At 47.5% G+C, this 19,747-nt stretch overlaps 2 protein-coding genes across 3 annotated transcripts in view; one reads left to right on the top strand and one right to left on the bottom strand.

Moving 5' to 3' along the window:
- LOC119181650 (solute carrier family 4 member 11-like) overlaps nucleotides 1–6,399 on the top strand; it is a 97,365-nt gene extending 90,966 nt beyond the window's left edge. For both annotated transcript variants that reach the window (XM_075875756.1, XM_075875755.1), the window contains one exon: nucleotides 5,939–6,399. In XM_075875756.1, the coding sequence (XP_075731871.1) occupies nucleotides 5,939–6,005 (67 nt within the window). In that variant the 3' untranslated portion in view covers nucleotides 6,006–6,399. The remainder of the gene's footprint in view (nucleotides 1–5,938) is intronic.
- RanBP3 (ran-binding protein 3) overlaps nucleotides 1–18,395 on the bottom strand; it is a 198,080-nt gene extending 179,685 nt beyond the window's left edge. The window contains exon 1 of the mRNA XM_075875757.1: nucleotides 18,328–18,395. Coding sequence (XP_075731872.1) covers nucleotides 18,328–18,380 — 53 coding nt within the window. The 5' untranslated portion in view covers nucleotides 18,381–18,395. The remainder of the gene's footprint in view (nucleotides 1–18,327) is intronic.
- Between the last annotated feature and the right edge of the window lie 1,352 nt (nucleotides 18,396–19,747).

The raw sequence follows: 19,747 nt of genomic DNA, 5'->3' as shown, positions 1-19,747 counted from the left end.
CGCGTGCTTTAGTGGGACAGCTCTTATAGGAGAGTACATCGCACGCTAAATTGTCGAACATTTGTTTCTAAACATGCCCCTAATGTGCCTGGTATCTATAGAACGTTCCGCCGGTCTACCGGTCTGGCAACCAGCGTTTTATGGCTCGTGTCGACGGAGCAAAGTGTACGGGCTGCCACTTGGATGAGAAGTGTTGTGAAACAGTTTTAGGTCAAAGGTTAAACTGCAGTTTTTCTTCTCCTTTCATGTAATGTCATCTGGCAAAAGGTCAGAGGAAACCACTGTTTCGTTTTTGACTGTTCCAATGACTACAGAAAAAGATAGAAGTGCAGTCTGAATAAGTATAAGCACGCACATCACCGAACGAGAAGTTTTAGCAGTTGTGTACTGAAGTACATCGTTTGTGTTACGTTACGACTTCTATATCGTCAAGGGCTGCAAAATATCTGGAATGCCCTGTCTTCCACTCAGTCAAAAGCCTATCGAATACGGCCAGATTGGCGACCAAACATATGGAGTCAAGTACGGCCCTGACCGTTAAAAGGCACATCTAAGTACCACTCGAGCAGCCACCTGTGATGTTTTCGCTTCGTTTTATTATTAGATTTCAATAGAATGGTGTGGCAACTTCGTTGTGTGGTAAACAGCATAATCTGTGCACCGGACCGGCCTTGTCCAACCGAACATTGACTGAACTTCACACAAAAACACGAGGCGAGATACTTGTCATGAGTGTATTCCGCAAAACGACAGGATGTGTCGTTTACGATGTGCGATATGAAGTCCGAATAGGGAAAAAAATCAAAGCATATCTATGGAGTGGACGATGATGTGTACGGCAAATCGTCCATCCATGTGTCCAACCGTTCGTGCGTCCGTACGTTCACCCGTTCGTCCATGCGTCCGTCCGTCCTTCTATCCGTCTGTCCATCGGTCCGTGAGTGCATCCGTGCCTCCGTCCGTCTATCTGTCTGTCTGGGCATGTTTCTGTCCATCCGTTTGTCCATCCATTCGTCCCTGCTTCCGTCTGTCCGTGAGTCCGTTCGTCCATCCATCTGTCACTCCATCCATGCTCCTGCACATCCGACCGTGAGTCTGTCCGTCCATCCGTCTGTCTGCACGTCCATGCTTCCGTCCGTTCGTCCATCCTTGTTTTCGTTCATCCACGCGTCCGTCTGTCCATGCTTCCGTCCATGCTTCCGTCCATGCGTCTGTCCATGCGTCCATCAGTCCATCCGTGCATCCGTCCGTCCGTCCGTCCGTCTGTCTATCCGTATGTCTATGTGTTCGTCCGTCTGTCTGTCACTCACACTAGTGCCACCAGCTGAGTGAGTCATACAACTAGGTGGTTCCGAACCGGTCACGAAGAGATATGCATGGACAGACCCGCGGCTTTAGGAGCTTCGTCTCTAATGTGAGTTCTGTTGCTTTTTGTGTCCAATAAATTCCTCGGGAAGACAATATTTCGTGTGGTCAAGAACGGTGTCTCACCAGTCACACAACAATAAACAGCAGAGCTGATTCTCTTCTAAGAGAGAAACATGTCACGTTGTTAAAACTGTTTAGTGTTTCTATAACTGTCAAATATCACCGCTTAGCTTTGCAAATGACAGTCGAAAATTTGGAAAAAAGCAGTACAACTGCTCGACGATGTCGTTAAAGAAATAAACACAAAATACCTCTTATGCTGATTGTAGACTCGAGGCCGGGTGCACTTAGAGCCTCACCGGCAGAAGAAAATATCTAACCGTCTTCACTTCATCGCTCCCCTAAATTCAATCAAACACTACGACTTTCAAACGAAGAAAAGAAAGGGAAGCTCGCTGTGATTCGAACATCAGCACCTCTTTTAGGAGCTTGCTCGGCAAGCTTATTATGCTCGCACCCTGTCCTGCGGCGTTAGCGTGCATATGAGTGTTGCCAGTGTACACCTCTCCGGTCGCCACTCAATGTCGGCGCTACGGTCGCCTCCCTGGTGATTGCAACAATGCTCACTGGATGGCGCGCTGCCACCCAAGGTGTATATTCTCAATGGCCCGCACACTCGCCTGCTCGTGAGTACGTCCACTTTGTTCTCGTCACTTCGTAGGCACGGCTGCACATGACAAGTGCTTACGATGAGTGTTACGCAAGGGTATCGATATATTCCCAAGCTTCCTCACCTTCCGGCTCGCGACCCCGTTGAAGAACGTCTAATAGCTCCACGTCTGTCATTTATAAGCGTTAGGCATTTAGCTCAATGCAGTGGCCTGTGTGACATAATGGGGGCAGGTGTTGTTCGTGCTGATTGATGTGGCCAACAAAGGGCAGTGCCAGTCGCGGAACGTGCCCGACAACGCTGCCTTATGCCCGACAACATATAATGACCGACAAACGTGCCCGACAACACATGATGTGCCGGCTCGTTAACAAGCCTTCCTACAAAAATGGTCTCACCAAGAAACGCCCCGCACACCTCCAACCAAGCTCCTCACTTTAACTTTGTGGATATGGCAGTGATTTTTTCATATACCAGACCTTCTCACTTCATTTCGTGCACACCAGCGAGCAATAAACGAGCGAGTGATAATGAGTCACCTAAACGTCGAGCAACAAAATAGACAACAGTTGGTGAGCAACAAACAGATGCCATCATCGTCATAAAATCGAGACTGCGCGCTTCCGATGGACTGCATGTATGAGCGGTAGTCGCTGCGACAGCACAAACAAACCACTGGTGGAAAAAAGTTTAGAGATTACAGTCCAGGAATTTAAAAATTATTGTATCACCGAATGATGCTATCGTTTGCTTGCCATGCATGCTAGAACTATAGTTCAAATATTCGCACGTTTTTACAACAGAGAGTGCCGAAAACATACATCGACCCATTGTGACACGTTCGCTCTGTCGCATATTATATTTGACCCCGAACGGATCAAAGCCTTTCAGGGCTTCTCACAGACTCATTTGTTTCCTATACTGCATCCCTTCATACGAAATTCAGTGCACCAGAACGAAGGAAAATGACTGCAGCCAACCACGCGAATACCTTGCATACAAACGCGGAGCTTCGCACATGACAGCGCTTTTTACTCTCTGTCTGTTTGAAGTTTATTCAGTATTGCAAACATATACACAATATAGACATATTAATACAGAGAAGAGTCTCTTAGTGTAAACACTAAAGGGGGACCTTAGTATAATGGTAAAAAAGGAAATACTACCTAACAGCAGGGCGTAGATGAAGTATATATAAACATTCTGGAAGAAATCTACAGGGGATCAACTGCTACCATAGTGCTTCTTAAAGAAAGCAACAGAATACCAATCAAGAAGGGTGTAATGCAAGGGGACACAATCTCCCCAATGCTATTTACCGCGTGCTTACAGGAGCTTTTCAGAAGCCTAGATTGGGAACAGTTAGGGATAAGAGTTAATGGAGAGTACCTTAGTAACCTGCACTTCGCCGATGACATTGCATTGCTGAGTAACTCAGGGGACGAATTGCAATTCATGATTACGGAGTTAGACAAGGAGAGCAGAAAGGTGGGTCTTAAAAATAATCTGCAGAAAACGAAAGTAATGTACGACAACCTCGGAGAAGAGCAGCGCTTTGAGATAGGTAATAGTGCACTTCAAGTTGTAAAAGACCATGTCTACTTAGGGCAGGTAATAACCGCAGAGCCGAACCACGAGATTGAAGTAACTAGAAGAATAAGAATGGGATGGAGCACATTCGGCAAGCACTCTCAAATTATGACAGGTAGATTACCACTATCCCTCAAGAGGAAGGTATATAACAGCGGTATTTTACCGGTACTTAGCTACGGAGCAGAAACCTGGAGACTTACAAAGAGGGTTCAGCTTAAATTGAGGACGACGCAGCGAGCAATGGAAAGAAAAATGGTAGGTGTAACCTTAAGAGACAAGAAGAGAGCAGAGTGGATTAGGGAACAAACGGGGGTTAAGGATATCATAGCTGAAATCAAGAAGAGGAAATGGACATGGGCCGGGCATGTAGCGCGTAGACAGGATAACCGCTGGTCATTAAGGGTAACTGACTGGATTCCCAGAGAAGGAAAGCGGGTTAGGGGGAGACAGAAGGTTATGTGGGCAGATGAGATTAAGAAGTTTGCGGGTATAAATTAACAACAGGAAGCTCAGGACCGGGTTAACTGGCGGAACATGGGAGAGGCCTTTGTCCTGCAGTGGACGTAGTCAGGCTGGTGATGATGATGATGATGACCTAACAGCAAAATACATGCAGCATAGTATTCATAGGGCCACGTTCCTTTCCTCAAGTTTTGTTATCACCCCGCTACAATAAGTTCAGCGCAAACCGCGCCTATGATGTTCCAGAAGCTCCGAGGCTTTAGTAGATCGTTTTGTTATGAGTACGCCCACTTCGGGAACGTAACGAATTATTCGGGAACCTACGCCACCGCTTGCGATAATGCTAGAATATTCGATGGCAAGGATATAAATGCCGACACGCTTCGCCACTTGTCAGTTGATCGACGGCCGACGCTCTGTGCACCGCTATCAGTGTCAGTGTCTTAGTTTCCTTTTGCGTGGCCACAAGTATGGCCCGAATAAACAGTTTCTTCTTTGACCTGGGATCTACTCCCTTCGTTCACGTCATGACCCCGTGGCAATAGTACAGAGTAAGAAAAATCTAAACAATGGTGATTCTAAGAGTTGTACAATGTAACACATAAAAATATCGGGAGAAGAAACTGTAGTATAATAAAAGCAGACACTAATCACAACGACATAATTATAGATGTGTTTGAATAACATTCAATACGTGATGCTATTCATTAAACATGAATTTTCGTAGCTGATACTTCAATTTGTGTTGTCTTTTTCTAGTTTCGTGTGCTGTTACATATCTTAGATTGTAACTGACTATAGGAAATTTATACCATGGTAAGATGATAAGGCCCGCCGAAATGAACGGCTTCGAAAATTCTGACCATGCGATTCTCTGTAGAGAAGCACTATCATCACCGAGTTCACGAGAATCTAGCCGCATTTGGCCTCCTTCAAAATGCGTGCATCACAGCCGAAATTGTACCCGTGACTTTCTGGTCCCCGTCGCTAAGAGTGACATCTAACGAACAGTGTGGAACCACACAGTTAGAGCAAGGTTTAGAGAGATACTCAAGAAAAATTGTAAAAACTGACGAAACTTCGTAATCCTACTCGGAAGATGCGACTTCTCTGATAAACAGAGTCAGTTTCCCGCGTTTTTTTTATTTTTTTGAACAGTTGGCTTTATTTTCGATGGGATTGTCGGTGCACGGCGGCGGCGCGCGAGCGGGAGGTGTGACGTCACAATCGTCGAAGCGCATGCAGGGTTCACAAGTTCCCGTCCTCCTCTCTCTTTTCTCCAGCTCTCCTTTTATTCCAGTGTCCCCCTTCCACACTTTGCCTCAGCCGGGAACATTGTTCCCTACCAGTGCACTTCATACCGGTTCTGGGAACTATATAGGGGAGATGAGAGATTCGAAAGACGCTGGCGACGGCTGCAGCTTTGTTGGCTTGCCCGTTTCGGGTGGGTGTGACGTCACCTTCTGTAGTTCACGGCGTGGCCGCTAGACGCAAAAGTTTCTGAAAACGCATTAAATTGGTTATTTAACTGTAGTTTCTGCCTGAAATGAAGGTTGTTTCTATTGATTTCGGAATCTAATCTTTCAATTGGTTTGAATAAGTTGTAGGCAAAAATTGCGTTCGGTATACCTTTAACGGAGATGCTCAGAGCGAGCAGAATGAGCAGTTTCAATAGCTTCGATAATTTGAGCATGCTTCCAGAGGTAAGGGCCGTTATCGAAAGTGTAGAACTACAGAAACACAAGATATAGAAACGGCGATGGGAGTTGTAGGCTTCACACGTGCGCGCACGACGCGTCGACGAGAATTTGCTTTCTCTAACTCGGCCTCCTTTTCCTTACGCAGGCACAAGGTGGTCACGCTGTTCATCGACCAAAAGTACCTGGAAGCGCTGGACGGCGAGCACCAGTAGCGTCCTCACACTCTATGCAGCTGCAGCAGCCGCACGAGGGCCGCCACCAGAGGGAAGCAGCAGCCCGGGTTGTCGTACCTGAAACTTATGCAATGCGGCGAGGATAGCGCTCTCCCCGTTCCTCCCACCGTGTCAAAGTGCCGCCCGGGCGACCGAGTGCGCCCCCCGCAGCCGCGTCAAGGAAAGAGCGCCGATACAACTCCCCCGAAAGGTTACCCCACACCCCAAGACACCCCCCACCAATCCCGTGCAGACGTCACGAGGCTTGACCTGTCTGCCCTTCTTCGCAGACAGCTAAGGCAAGCTCAGCTCAGGTTACCTACGACCACGCTGTGGTCAACGCCAGCTGCCGGTCTGGCCAGGTGGGGTTTGCGCAACTGGGCCCTGTTTGTAACTTAGGTTTCTGCTCCCTACCGGCTTTGGTCGGAGGCGCTGGTCGCACTAAGGCTTAGTGCTCTGGTCGGGTCCTTCAAGTCTATTGTACGAGTGGGCTGCCTAAGAGTCTTGGCCCTGGTTCTGTTCACGTCCCGGTGATGGTTAGGGACCCTCTGTCTCCCCACACAGGCGTGGTTTTGGTGGTCAGAAGGACCTGGTCGTCTAGATCGGGTCCCGATAAGTCTTTTTTAGAGTTTAGGTGCCGGTCGCGCGACTCTGCTCAGGCCCGTTCGGCAAAGGGCAGTGGCGGCGTGTCGAAGAGTCCGGCCTTCTTTATCTCGTCCCTGTTACCACAGATCGCGCCAGTTCCGTCGGTGCAAATCGATGGATGAGGCGCTACGGTGGTTTTTACGCGAACGCTGTGCACACACATGGCACGATGCAAAAAAATAGAGAGACGAATAAAAGAACACAGCGGCAAGGCCCGAGCCCCCATGAATGTCCAGCATCGAATTCAATCTAGTCGTTGGCTTCAATGCGCTAACGCGTGCAGGCCAAAAGTAACTGCTTCATTTACCCTTATTTAGGAGCCCATGAAAGCCTGCAAAAAAACATAACTGCACTCGCAAGTGGCTGCCAGTTATCCAAGCCACAACCATGACCGGTCGCAATACCAGTTCTAACGGTTCCCCTGTCGACTCTGCAGGATGCGAGACTAAACTCATTCGTTGTGTCTTGTTCGTGTGTCCGTGCATCTTCTGTCCCTATAGGTGTACTTCTACCGGCTCCATGGAGAAACAAGCAAAATTGTATCTCGTGTCCGTTGTCGCGTGGTATATGCTGTGTCCGCCGTCTCAGTCTTCACACTCGTGGCTCTTGCCTGAGAAGGCCACGCTCCATGCGAGTCCCCCCTGTCCGTTCAACTTTTGTTATATTTCTCGGCTTGTGGTTTGTCTCTCCAGTCGTCCGCCGCCTGGAACGGCGCGCGGATCGGTGCAGCAATATAATAAAGCGCACGTGGTGAAACACTCACCGACGCAAGAAAATGTATAGGCAAACGCAGAGAAACAATCAGCCCAAACCACACAGTTTCCGTCGTGAGCGTGTATGTACGTGTTAGTGAAAAACAACTCGAAGACAAGTCGTGTGTGTGTGTACTTCTGCGCCGCCCCTTCTGGCCACCCTTCGGCCACCCACTCCCATCAACCCTATTGATCGATAGCGCCGGATGTCTTGGAGCATGATCCGCAAGTCCAGAAAATAAAAAAAACGAGAGGCGGCAATCGTGCTCGTTTGCGAGTATCCTTCGGGGAAAGCGTGATGGGAGGAAAGTTTCAATCAACGTCTCTCAGCACAGGTTCAGGAGTTGACAGAACACTTGCTGTTCTCCCTCCCTTACCTAAACATTTCTCTTTCCTTCCTCACAACAGGTAACGTTAGGGAGCAGGTCTTGCGGCCGTAGCTTCACGCGGGCTCGGGCCTTACTTGCTTTTTCTGCTTTCGGCAGCGCGTCTCCCTGCACGAAGGGCTGCAAGGAGACGCCCAACACAACGCGCCCCCTTCTCAACGTGCTATAGTGGCCTATAGGGTTGCATTTACGAAAAAAAGGAGAGTGGTAGCAACTGCTCGCAGGTTTCCTTCGGTGCCGTTCTTCAGAGGACCCCCTCCCCCCTCCATTTACACTAAACTTTGCAGAAGAAAGGTCATTCCCATTCGCCACTGAAGAAACAAATACGTAGGTACACGCCCTTTGAACCAGTGTCACGGCAACCTCCGAAGAGCATGCATTTGCAAACTACAACTGCAGTGATTCATTTCTAAAGAAGGTAACGATCTTGCTTATTATGTAACTGTCCACATCTCGCTAGAGGGCAAATCTTTACACGCACCGTCACAAGCGCATCAGTACCTCACAGCCTGTGGCACGTTTCGTTCTAAAGCCGCCTTCGTCCCCGCGGTTTCCGTGGCGCCACCTGGTGCACGAACCCCGAACTATCGGAAGCATTTTCTTTGGCCTCCGCGATGAGCTTTGTCGGAATTGATCACGGAAGCCACGGGCCTTTTTCTGTTTCCCCACCAAGCTCGGTCGCGTACACCAGAAAAATGAATATGCACACGCAGTGACGTAAGGCAATCGCAGCTGCTCGCAGCGCCACCTCACCGCGCGCGTCCGGCTGAGACAACGAAAGACAGGGAAGTACAAAAACGCGTGAGCCATAACCGTAGTGACAAGAACTAAGTTGCCTAAGGTGCCGGACGCACCCTTGGGGGGTCAAAGCTGTGTGCTTTTGCTGCCAAAAGTTCTCCGTAGCCGGGCTTAGCTGAACTTTTCGAAGCCGAGAACTGAGAAACTTTACCATGAAGGCATCTTACAGTAAGCATTTACCAGAAGTCATTTCTCTAAAGCATTTCTCGAATGCATTTCCCCTTTGCCAACTACGAGCCCATCGTCCACTGAAGTCCTACGAAGGGCAGCGCCGAACGAAGTGAAAGCAGTTGCACTGCGGGACGAACGCGTCCTCTTATTTTTCGTTTCCTTTTTATCGAATGTGTCGTTAGTTTGTGTCTTAGGCCTCATCACTAAGCACTTGTGTCCGTAGCATCTATACAAAGAAGAGCTCGAATGAAAGAAAAAAAATCAAAAAACCCTTTGTGGTGTCAAAAAAAAAAGAAGCAAGAGACTCATCAGTCGTAGTGTGAAAGGCCCCTAGAGCAATATAGATGATGATAATATAATGAAAACACACACACACTAAACACAAGTACACACATGCACACACTGCAAAAAACAAGACATACAGAATCGCAGCTGTCCCGGCCGCTATTGCGTTCTTGCTCAAGTTCACCGCGAGGAACGTTTCTCGCGTGCGGTTGAGTGGTCGGGTGGCTTACGAGGTTTCGGCATGTCCCATTTACTTGTTTAGAAGCTGTTCAAGGTTTGAAGAGCTTGTTTTCTCGAAGCTGCATATGTAAATTGTGGAAGCGAGCAGCGAAAATCTTTTCGCGTTAGTTCTTAAGTCGTGCATTGTTATCTTACTTGAAAAAATATTGCCACTTCTTATGAAATTCGCTAATGAATGGATAAAGTATATTTCATTTTTGTTTTCCCGAGCTTGACACCAGAATATGATGAAGTGTTGCATGCGCGATATTTAAACGGTGCCTTTATAACGAGCTTAGTTATGTTGTTTACTTAGGGGGTGTTTGCAGATACAGAGAACTGAAAATATAGTTTAACAACTCAGTGGTCCTCAATTTTGTGCTCTTGTTCAGTGTTAAATGTTGCGGGCTACAACGACTGCACGTAGTTGCTATTACAGATCATGGTTCTATTGAATTAGTAAACATTTAGAGTCATGTGAAGCGTCGTCGATAGTTTGTATGTCCAGAACAGCTTTATGAGTGGCTATTAAGGTCAGATTTTTCTCATAATTCAGGCTACAGCACCTCTAAATTCTAGGAATTTGTTCTCGTAGGTATTACTAGAGAAGAAGTGAAATTTATTAGAAGACCGGGACGTCCGCCGAGCCATTGATGGAGTTTCATTTAACAGCCACTAGAAGACAGTCTGGCGATGCGATCATTGAGCCACCATAGGAATTGGTTAATGAAATTGACTATTTGTCGTGCTTAGAGCTGCGAACACACTAGTGTTTTTATTTTGTTTATTGTCGTGTTTCGGTTATCGTTTCGGGTGAAAAATGGACCGCGATGAACATCGAGAGCCGATTTGATGTGGTCAGTCTAGAGGGGTTGAAGGCGGTGAAAAGTGAACCTGCTTAACTTTTGCCGCGTTTATACTTGCGGCAAAGCGGCTGCGTACGTCACAGAGAGCCAGAAGGACTAAGCTTAGGCAAGTCCATGCGCTGCCACCCACGGCCAAGCTGTCTGAAGCGCCATGCGTCGTATGCTTCTCGTTGACGCCATAGGATCAGTCTTCCTTCTAGTGTACTTTAATGAAACTGTATGCTCTGGACAGCAACAAGTTTCGTCTTCCAGGAAGAAACTGCGTCGTAACACTGTGGCTTTAGCAAGTGTGGCCAGGGCTTAGCGACGCTTCGGCCCTCGCTCCGGCTCGTTCGGTCATCCTCTACGCTGCCACCCCTGGCTGCTGCACAGGGGACAACCTTGAGGGCTGCAGCTAGCGCCGAAACGTTGCCGTGTCCGGCTCACTCCTGACCAACCTTCACGTCACGATGTCTACGACACGGTCAATTCGATGGAAACGAAACTGAAAATGGCTGTATAAATGCTACTTCATTAAGCCACTTAGAAAACTCTCGGCTATAGTTCTGCTTAGAAAGCCTAGTCAAACTATGGTCATTTCATATACAAGTATGGAATGAACAATAAAAATGGACAAGCATGGAGGCGAGACGTGCACAGGATATAAGAACTAGATCCACTGTTGGCCGCTGGCGGTGTAATTAGTGTCTGTTGTTAGGTACAAAAGAGCGCCTAATTAGAAGCAGACGAAGTGGACCTCTTGAACAGCACTCTCGTTTGTCGTAGCGCACACGTGCTGTGCCTGACGGGAGAATGTGAGAGGCACGAGTGAGGTCCCCTGGTTTTGTACGAGCTTGAGGGCATGGGACCTTCGCTGAAAGAATGCATAAAAAAAGATAGCACATCATTGCTGCTTTAAGATAGAGATGACAATGTGCTTGTCACAAGCAGAGCCTTTTTCAGGACGCCGGCTGTCGGCGTGAGCGATGTGAATTAGAAAATGCACGAATGTCGTTTTCCTTGTGGACGTAAATTGCTAGCATAAAAACAAGGCCAACTAAATATGTGTTGTAAAAAAAAAAACGAGATGGCTTACACCTACTAACGAAGTATTTTTCGTAATTTCTCTTTTCGTGTTGCCACTGCTGGGACAAGACGGTTACGAAAGCTGAGCAATAAGGAAACGACAGATGTCAGTGCAATAAGGTATAACGGCTACCCTACTACAATGTCAGTTAATTCGCGATGTCAAACGAGGGCCACGTATGGCCCGCAATTACGTAATGCCCGAGTAGACGCAAAAATCCGTTATCATCATCTCAGTACTTTTATAAACTGCCAGCTCAAGTGTTTAGATAAGTTCCGAGAAACATTGCGGGCCGCGCGGACCTGTGAAACCGTAGCGGCAAAGAAAGTAGCCATGTACTTCCAGATGCGTGTTTAACCATTTGTTTAAATTTGCAAAGCATAAGGCTAGCCCAGCCAACTGCGACGTCGTATGAACATTTTCGCTGTTTATTTTTTTTTGTACTGGCGTACAAATGGGAAAAAGTACCGTGGCGATGGTTTTCTGAAATTAGCAACGTTTCCTAGATGTCTCTCCAGTTTCGCGTTTTCCTTCTCAAAGCGCCATGCACCGTTGCTCATGGTTGGGATAATTGAGCTCGTTTGCTTGCTTTCTCCTTTTTGTTTCTGTCATAAGGATTTTTCACAATCCTTGCGAAGTGCTTTGCAGACGTGGCCGAAATTGCACTGAGAAACTGCCGTTTATTACGCCGTGCGTCACAGCTGACGAGTCTTGTAACCACGAAACATTGAAGCCAGTTGAACAGTCGTCGACTTCGCTCCGCATTGGTAAACTATCCGGCAACGCTTCGCGTTTGCGCCAAAAGGCGCGCGGCATTCCGGCTTGACTTGACCCATTGCGCATTATTTTTTTATTATGTCTACCTGTAGTACTGCGTGTCATACATAGTAAAAATGGCACACCACAGGAAGCACAGCAAGCCTAGAGCGTATTCGGCAATATCAGTTCGTCGTGTAGCGGTTGTCATTGAATTCAGAAAGGTCGTTTTGACATTCGCGTTCAGCTAAGCCCTGCTACTGTCAAAGAAGATACAAACAGCACGCACATTCCCGCAGGTCCGGTGGATGTTGGACGTTTCGGCCTGCCTGCCTCATAGTCAGTACAGACGCTCGTACTCCTGTATCAAAGCGACTTGTTAAAGATGAGAATGAGGTTAATCGGAAGATACGCAGTTTAGAGGACAATATTTGCGCGAAAATTTGACATAATCGAAGCGCCAGTCTTAAGCCACCTTCGGTGAACACAGTCAGCGTAGGCTACTTAACGCCATGTTGGTTCTTTAATGCGTTCGTTAAGCGCTCTACACTGAAGTCTGTACATATAGAACCAAGCGTGCGGTAGACGGTAGGTGGATAAGTTAGCCGTGCCGCTGTATGCGAAGCGTCAAAGTTTAGGGCCATTCGCACGCATCGCGAAAGAGAACGAGCATAGAAACAAAGATATAGGTATTACTATACATATATAAATATATAGATATATGCATATATATATGCACCATCGTTGTTGTGTTGTCTGAGAAGCGTAGACGTCGTACTGCGCAGACCTTTTGCGCTGTGATACTCACACTACTTGTTAATCGTTACGTGCGCCCAGGTCAAAAAAAAAAAAACAGTACTGCCTTAATGTGCGCACGGTGCTTCTTATATAGCCTTGTTAGAGAGAGAGATTTTTTTTGTCCCTCACTCGTTAGCAAAGTATGGATCCCGCACATGCAAACTTTAAAAAGCCAGCTGCAAACCCGCGATGCAGACAACGTGCTCCGCTGTGTACGTGTACACGAAACAGCGCGACAGTCGCTTCTGCACCAGATGTCGGCTAAAACAACATCAACATAAAAAAAGCGATGTTCCGAGATGGCGCTATCTACCCAATTACCGTCCTAGGACACCGAAGCGAACTGCTCCGTGTTGTTTGTATACGCCTGCAAATTGTGGCGCCAGCTGCTGGTAGAAAACGAAACTATAGCTTGTTCGCCTGCTGTCGATGTCGATCACCGCCATTATGTTACAGGCGACGCGCTTACTGCTTGTGGCATAGCGATAGACTCCGGTACAGTGGTTACGACCGGCAAACTGCACTGTATTGTTATAACGGAAACGAAAGAAGTCGCCGGAGGTAACCACGCTTTGAGGAGGAATTGCGTGCAACGGAATACTGCTGCCGTCCTTCTTAAGCCTAATCTTGGACGGTGGATACGGGGGAGCACGTGCTGTGCTTCGTGACCCAGTTCGCATTTCACGGCCTCGATTGGCTGCGAAGAGAGCAGTACTAGGGCAAATAATTTATCTAAAGTTATCTTAGTATGTGCGATTGTTATGAAACTTCTGTGATGTTAAGCGAATCGTGCACCAACAGCAACAGCTCATCATCAGATATTTCTTTCTTTAACGCGTTAACAGTGAAAATTTTACCTGAATGCAACCGGGTAAAGAAGCACTTCTAGCTAAGTTAAAACGATATCAAAGTATGAAAATACGGGGGTGTTCAGCGAACTCATTTCATACTTGTCGCAAGTCAAGCCTGAATGCCATGATTTACTTTTCGTTACCTTCACGGGGTGATTGCGCCAATCGTTCCTTGCGCCGTCCGCAATGTTCGTTACTTTGATGCGATCATACGTACAAAGCCTTCGCAAGAAAGGTCGCAGTTTTACTGTAACGACTGAGGCAGGTCTTTAAGAAAGCAGACCGTTTAGTCTTAACAATAGTTGGAAAAAAGCTCGAGTGGCACGAAGGTTGTAGCCATCACTTCATGCTTCGTCAGGAAGCGGACGTGACGTCAGCGTCACGGAATGCGTGAGGCACAAGTGGCTGCTTTCGGGAGGCAGACGTCATATCCGCCGGCTAAATGTGATAACGTGTGCGTTGAAATATACTTGTTTACTAAAGTTCCCGACGTATCACATTCGATCAAAGCTCAGTGGGGCCGATTCACGTTATGACTCCTAATAGCTCTTTCTAACAATTCCAGGTTGCTACGATTACGCTATTCTTTGAAAACATTTTCGAAAAGAACAGTCTTTTCGCCTTTGACTGGCTCACTAACTTTGATTTCAAGCGGGGACCTCCTATTGGAGGAGAAGGAACAAACATGGCGGACAACGCCGGAGCACGCAGGAAAGAAAAACTAGGAGGGAGCGTCAAGAGATAATCTTGATGGCTATAGAAAATTCAGGCGAGAAACAACTCATGGTCACGTGCTAGATAAGCGCTACTATTGGTCGACTCATTTCACTTGTATCTGCTGAGGGCGCTGCGGTGGCTTCATCCTTCCCAGGAGGCATCGCGCACCCGTAGGAAGGGGCGGAGTAAGAGGTTGACTTGCATAGGCTAGCCCAATCACGCCACTCTTCCTCCTAGCTTTTTTTTTCTTTCCTTCATGCATCACAGTTGCTAACAAAGTAACGGAACGACATTCACTTTTGCGGTTTAATTACAGCGTTTCACTTGCAGGCTTCACAACTGAGTTGTCTCGGCGTGCCTCTCAAAACGTAAAAGAGCGTTCAAAGTTGGCGTACACGTTCGGACGATTTAGTCGTGCTGATATGCTTGCCTGCCTCCTTAGCATTCTCCCCTGCGACGCCGGGCCATGGCTTCCAGCTTTAGGTTATACGTGCCTATCCTCGAAACCTTGCGCATGCGCAATACAGATGCCACCCGACCACGCGCCAGCGACTCCGAAACGTTCCTCCGTGGGTGTTAGCTGTTGAATGAATAAATAAACAAATAATAAAGAATGCACAGCCTCTTATAGCCGAGGCTACGGCAACGTGTTTTACTCTTGTTCTTTTTTCTTCTTTTTTTTAATTTACGTATCGTCCGACTCCTTGGAGGAATAATTCTCAGCGTTGTACATATATATTACGAGAAAAAAAAGCGACGTGTTTACATATATATCTTTAAATATATTTTTTACCAAAACGGGGCGGGCTTGTTCGTTGTTGGTGGAGAGAATAAAAAAAGTGGTGTGTCAGTGACAAGTGATAACAAAGGAGATACAAAAATACGAAGAGTTCTGGCGTGTTCAGCTGTTTGCAGACGTTTGTTGTTGGTTGTTGGAAGAGAGAGGGGGAAAGGCAGAACTATGGGATGAGCTGTGAAGCGCACGCTTCACAGCGCCTCTGTTTTATTGTTGAGAAGAGGTTATATATACGGTGGTTTCGGAGGGTAGAGTTGTGGTGCGGGCCAAGCAAGAAAGACACTCGCTGGGGAATACACGTCTTTGCTGCCACCAGTATTCACTCTCTATCTCTCCCTCATTGGAGCGTTGTCCACGCACTCTTTGTTCCTTGGCGCGGGACATTGTTGTTTTGCGTTGTTTCGTTTCGGCTCTCGTGTTTCTCTGTTTTTGTAGGAAAGAGCGTCCAGGCTGGCAACGCATCGCCTCGACCTGGAAATGTCTCTGGGGCAATAAAAAAAAATACGGGAGTTGCGTAGACCCTTTGTCTCCAGTGTCCATCACTCGTCGCCTCGTTATTGGCTGTGTTCCAATTTTTAGACAGCACGTAGACAGTCTACACAGACTGCTTAGAAGGCCGCACCGAGCCCATGCTGTCCGAGAATCGGAACACGTTTAGACAGCTTTTACACGACGATGCGCCACCTCTCGTCGAGAAGAAAAAGCTAAAAGAAACAAACGTAATAGTTGTAATTTCTGGCACATTTCGTGTTAAAATCAAAAACAAATAAACTTTACTCCAATTGAGCGTTTGGGAAAGCGTCTGCTTGTGTGCAGACGGCCATTCTGGCGAGATTTGATCTACCTGAGCGATTCGCTGAGCCGCCATCTTGTTTAGACAGCAAAGTAGCCTGCATCGTATTTGTCTACGATGCGGTCTTCTCGGAGCTGTCTACTTTGCCGGCTACGTGAGAATTGGAATGTGACTTAAGATGGCCGCCATCCATTTAGCTGTCTATTTAGCCGTCTACGGTGAGTATTGGAACACATCCATTGTATCGTAATCGCCCATGTGCGTTCACGATGCGAAACGTTTCTAAAGGACTGACTACACGTACGCGTCACAGCGCGTCAGCGCGTGACCTTCTGACGCGGCGCGTGCCCTTTCCCCGTAGAAAGAGGTCACGCTACTTCGCATAGCCGCGTGCGTCCCCCTCTCTCTCTTCATGGGGAGAGGGCTGCACAACGTCAGAGAGCCATGCGCTGACACGCTGCAGTGGGTACGTGTGGCCAGGCCTTAGGGTGCCACACCTTTGGCAGTTTAAGAAATTTTCAAGTACTGCCTATGTCGCACTGCATGTAGTCACCGGAGTGCCACAGTTAGCGCTAAACATCGTCATTAATTGGCGGAAATGTTTAAAGAGAAACTGAAAGGGACCTACAATTTGGCAAAACTTCGTGGCTAAGAAGGACCAAGATTACTGTCGACGAGGCAGTTGCGTAACCAGAGGATAGCCCACCATCCCCGTGCCCCCCCCCCCTCCCCCTGCCGCAGTATACAGAGCATGACACGACACTCGACTGCGTCTGCCAGTCCCACCCACCCTTTCATATCAAAGTCCCCCCCCCCCTCGGAAAAAAAATTCTGCCTCCACGACGAGGTCATAATTTTATTTTCGCGATTTCTGCAGCAGGGGCTTTAGAATACCTACGCTAAAGATACCTTTCTCTTCAGCCCAAGATGAAAACGGACTAACTGGAACGGCGTCATCTTTCAGGTCCTCTGGAGGATCCATGCTGAACTCAGACCGAAGGTTGCCGCCACTCACTGACAGGAACTGCGAGAGCGCTGTTTGTGAACCTGAGCTTTAAGTGCCCATAAAGAATGTGAATGGTCTGCAGCTGGACAACAATACCTGCCATAATGACAAGCAGTCGAGTGCGATGTGGGTAAGGTCTACTGCTTTCCCAACCAACCCCTCAGCGACTAGTTTCGTCTGCATGCCGTTGCCGCAGCTGATCATGGAGGCCACGCTTTCAACAGTCCGGCTGTTGCAGATGGTGCGGCGTACCAAAGATGACGTCACTGAGTTCGCTCAGTATCAAAATAAGTTCTGTCTCTGAAGCCGTTCTTTCAAAAAAAAAAATACTAAGCACTTTTAGTTGGGCGTTAGCAACAATCCTACCTACGCAGCTCGTTAAATTTCGTACTCTGCAAGCGAAGCACTCAGCAACACTTTTATTTTACTGTATCTACCGCACTGGGATGCATTTCGTTAAACTGGGCGATTCGTATAGGAAATGAGACAGCTTTCGAGGGCGTCTTAGCGTCATGGCGTGGTAGCAGCCGGGATAATGGCCGCTGGCATCCCTGCAGGTCACACGTAATCTTTAGATGCACGATTTTACGTTGTGTGCCATCTTGCAATCTGTTTGCTTTTTTTCATTTGAAATCTCGCGAGAGTTTCACGTTGCTCGTGCTGCGTATCGTTACGTTTGCGCGTGCCGTTTTTCTTTCTCTTTTGTTTTCTTTTTCTTTTTCGGGCGTGCACTCTTGCATCCGTGGTATAGATAGGTCACGTACTACACATGTGCACTTCCCTCCCGTAGTCATGCCGCGTATGTACGTGGGCTCATTACGTGAGCCCGACTAAAGGTGTCTAATATTTCGCATTCCCTTTTGAGAACGCCCACATCGGTTGTAGAAATCAGCAGAGATTAAACTGTTGTTATGCAGTGCACATCAATTTTTTATGCACTTCGGCTTCCCCTTAACATGTAGCGCCTCACCGAGCGCAAACCTGCGCAACAATGCATGCCAATCGACAGCATCAGTTGCAGTTCGATGAAACGAGGAAAACGCGCTGGTCCTTAATGAACACACGCGTTGTGTATTACGTCGCCAATGTTACAGCGTCAGTACAAAAGACCCGCTAAAATGTTCTCGAGTCCGCGCATGACTCACACTTCTTGCCTTTTACGGCGGATTATCGTATAAGATTGCACGGTTGCTAGGTCGAGCGATTTAAAGCTTGGGCACAATTTAATCAAGATACCTAAGGGTAGTTGCGGGCAGTATACAATACTCAAAACACCACCTTGTGGGTCTCCGCTGAACTCATATGCAATACTAAAACTTAATAAAAAAAGATCATCGCAGCGCATCACAAGAAGGAATACTAATGCAGCTTCCGCATTTCTGTTTGATTCGCGAGAAAAAAAAAATTTTAACGTTACCCTTGAGAAGGACGAGGGCGGATGATAACGTCTTTGCCGGGCATTGGAAGCATTGCTGGCGCTGTCACGTCGCATTGGCCGCTGCGGTATGCTTCGCTCGTGCAAGTGCGACTTAATATTACGCGTCCACGTGATGTTATCAGGTGACCGTATGGTGTACGTAACTCGAACAACAGCAAGTGCCGCAAAGACGAAACAAACAGCGGGAAACCGCAGCGCCGACTGTCCGGAAATAAAGAGTGAGTATGGTGATTACTACGTCACGAACCCTTCTTTAAGGCGGGCGGTTTGAAGTGCTAAAACGCGATCTTCTTCGCAACTAAGCATTTCTTCGGTGCAAAGCAAGCCCCGCGGGGTTTCTGGATCGCTTTTTCAACAATTAACGTCGACTTAAAGGAACGCTAAAGAGAGAGAGAGAAAAAAACGATTTTTAATATCTGTAAACTACTGTTTCACAGTACCTAAATCACTCCGTTTTCACGGAGAAGAGGCTTCCTAAACGAAAAAAACACGTGAAAAATTGGCCCCGTATCTGCATGCAATCTGCACATGTCGTCGAAAGACGATAGTCTTGCGTGTGGAGAGAGGAAAGAATTAGTTTGATGTTTTGCGCAAGAAAATCGCCTAATGGTATTTTGGAGGCGCTGCGTTAAAGTGCCTCGAGCGTGCAGCGGAGGCGAACGAGCGTGTCAAGTCACATCACACGTGAGACATGAGCACCATCTGGCAGTTTTCTTGGAAAACGAAGCACGTGACTCGGAGACGAGCGTGCGCGCCCGTCTCAGGGGTGATAAGGTGAGGAACGCAAGGCGACGGGTAGGTGCCATCACCATAGCGTCCTAGCAAAGCGTTGCAAAAACTTACCTTTTCGTGCAAGCGTTCCATGGTCAGCGCATCCTGATAAGCGCTACGGTCCTTAAAATTACTTATGTATGCATGTTCTATTAAAAGATCCACATGCAGAATGTATATGTGTTTGTATGGTACCCCATACTTGCGCAATAATTGCTTATTATTTGATATTTGCACAAGTATGAACGCTAAACTTGAGCAATATTGGTGGGCGCTGCGCATGGGGTCGGTCGTTTCAAATACCCGGTGCCGTTAATTGTGGACAAACATACAAATGTACAGACAAGGAGACAGACCGAAATTTTTGCGTCGAAGGTCCCTAAGAAAGACTATCGCCTTTAAAAAATGCGGGTGCCAACGCCACCTTCTAATTCCCGCACCAAACGTCACGACGTCATCGATTTAGACGGCGTCTACTCTGTCCTACTAGGTTGTCGTCTGAGGCGGCCATATAGTTAATACACCTAATCAGTAAACATTTTGTCGAGCCAATGTCGCCAAAATACGAAAAATGCACTTCAATATACATGACCTTATGTCAGAAAATTTTGGCGCGAAGTTCAAAAAT

This window comes from Rhipicephalus microplus, chromosome 10, assembly GCF_043290135.1.
Source record: "Rhipicephalus microplus isolate Deutch F79 chromosome 10, USDA_Rmic, whole genome shotgun sequence".
Lineage (NCBI taxonomy): Eukaryota > Metazoa > Arthropoda > Arachnida > Ixodida > Ixodidae > Rhipicephalus > Rhipicephalus microplus.
The sequence above is the reverse complement of the archived record's forward strand: the minus strand, read 5'-3'. Positions and strand labels throughout refer to the sequence as shown.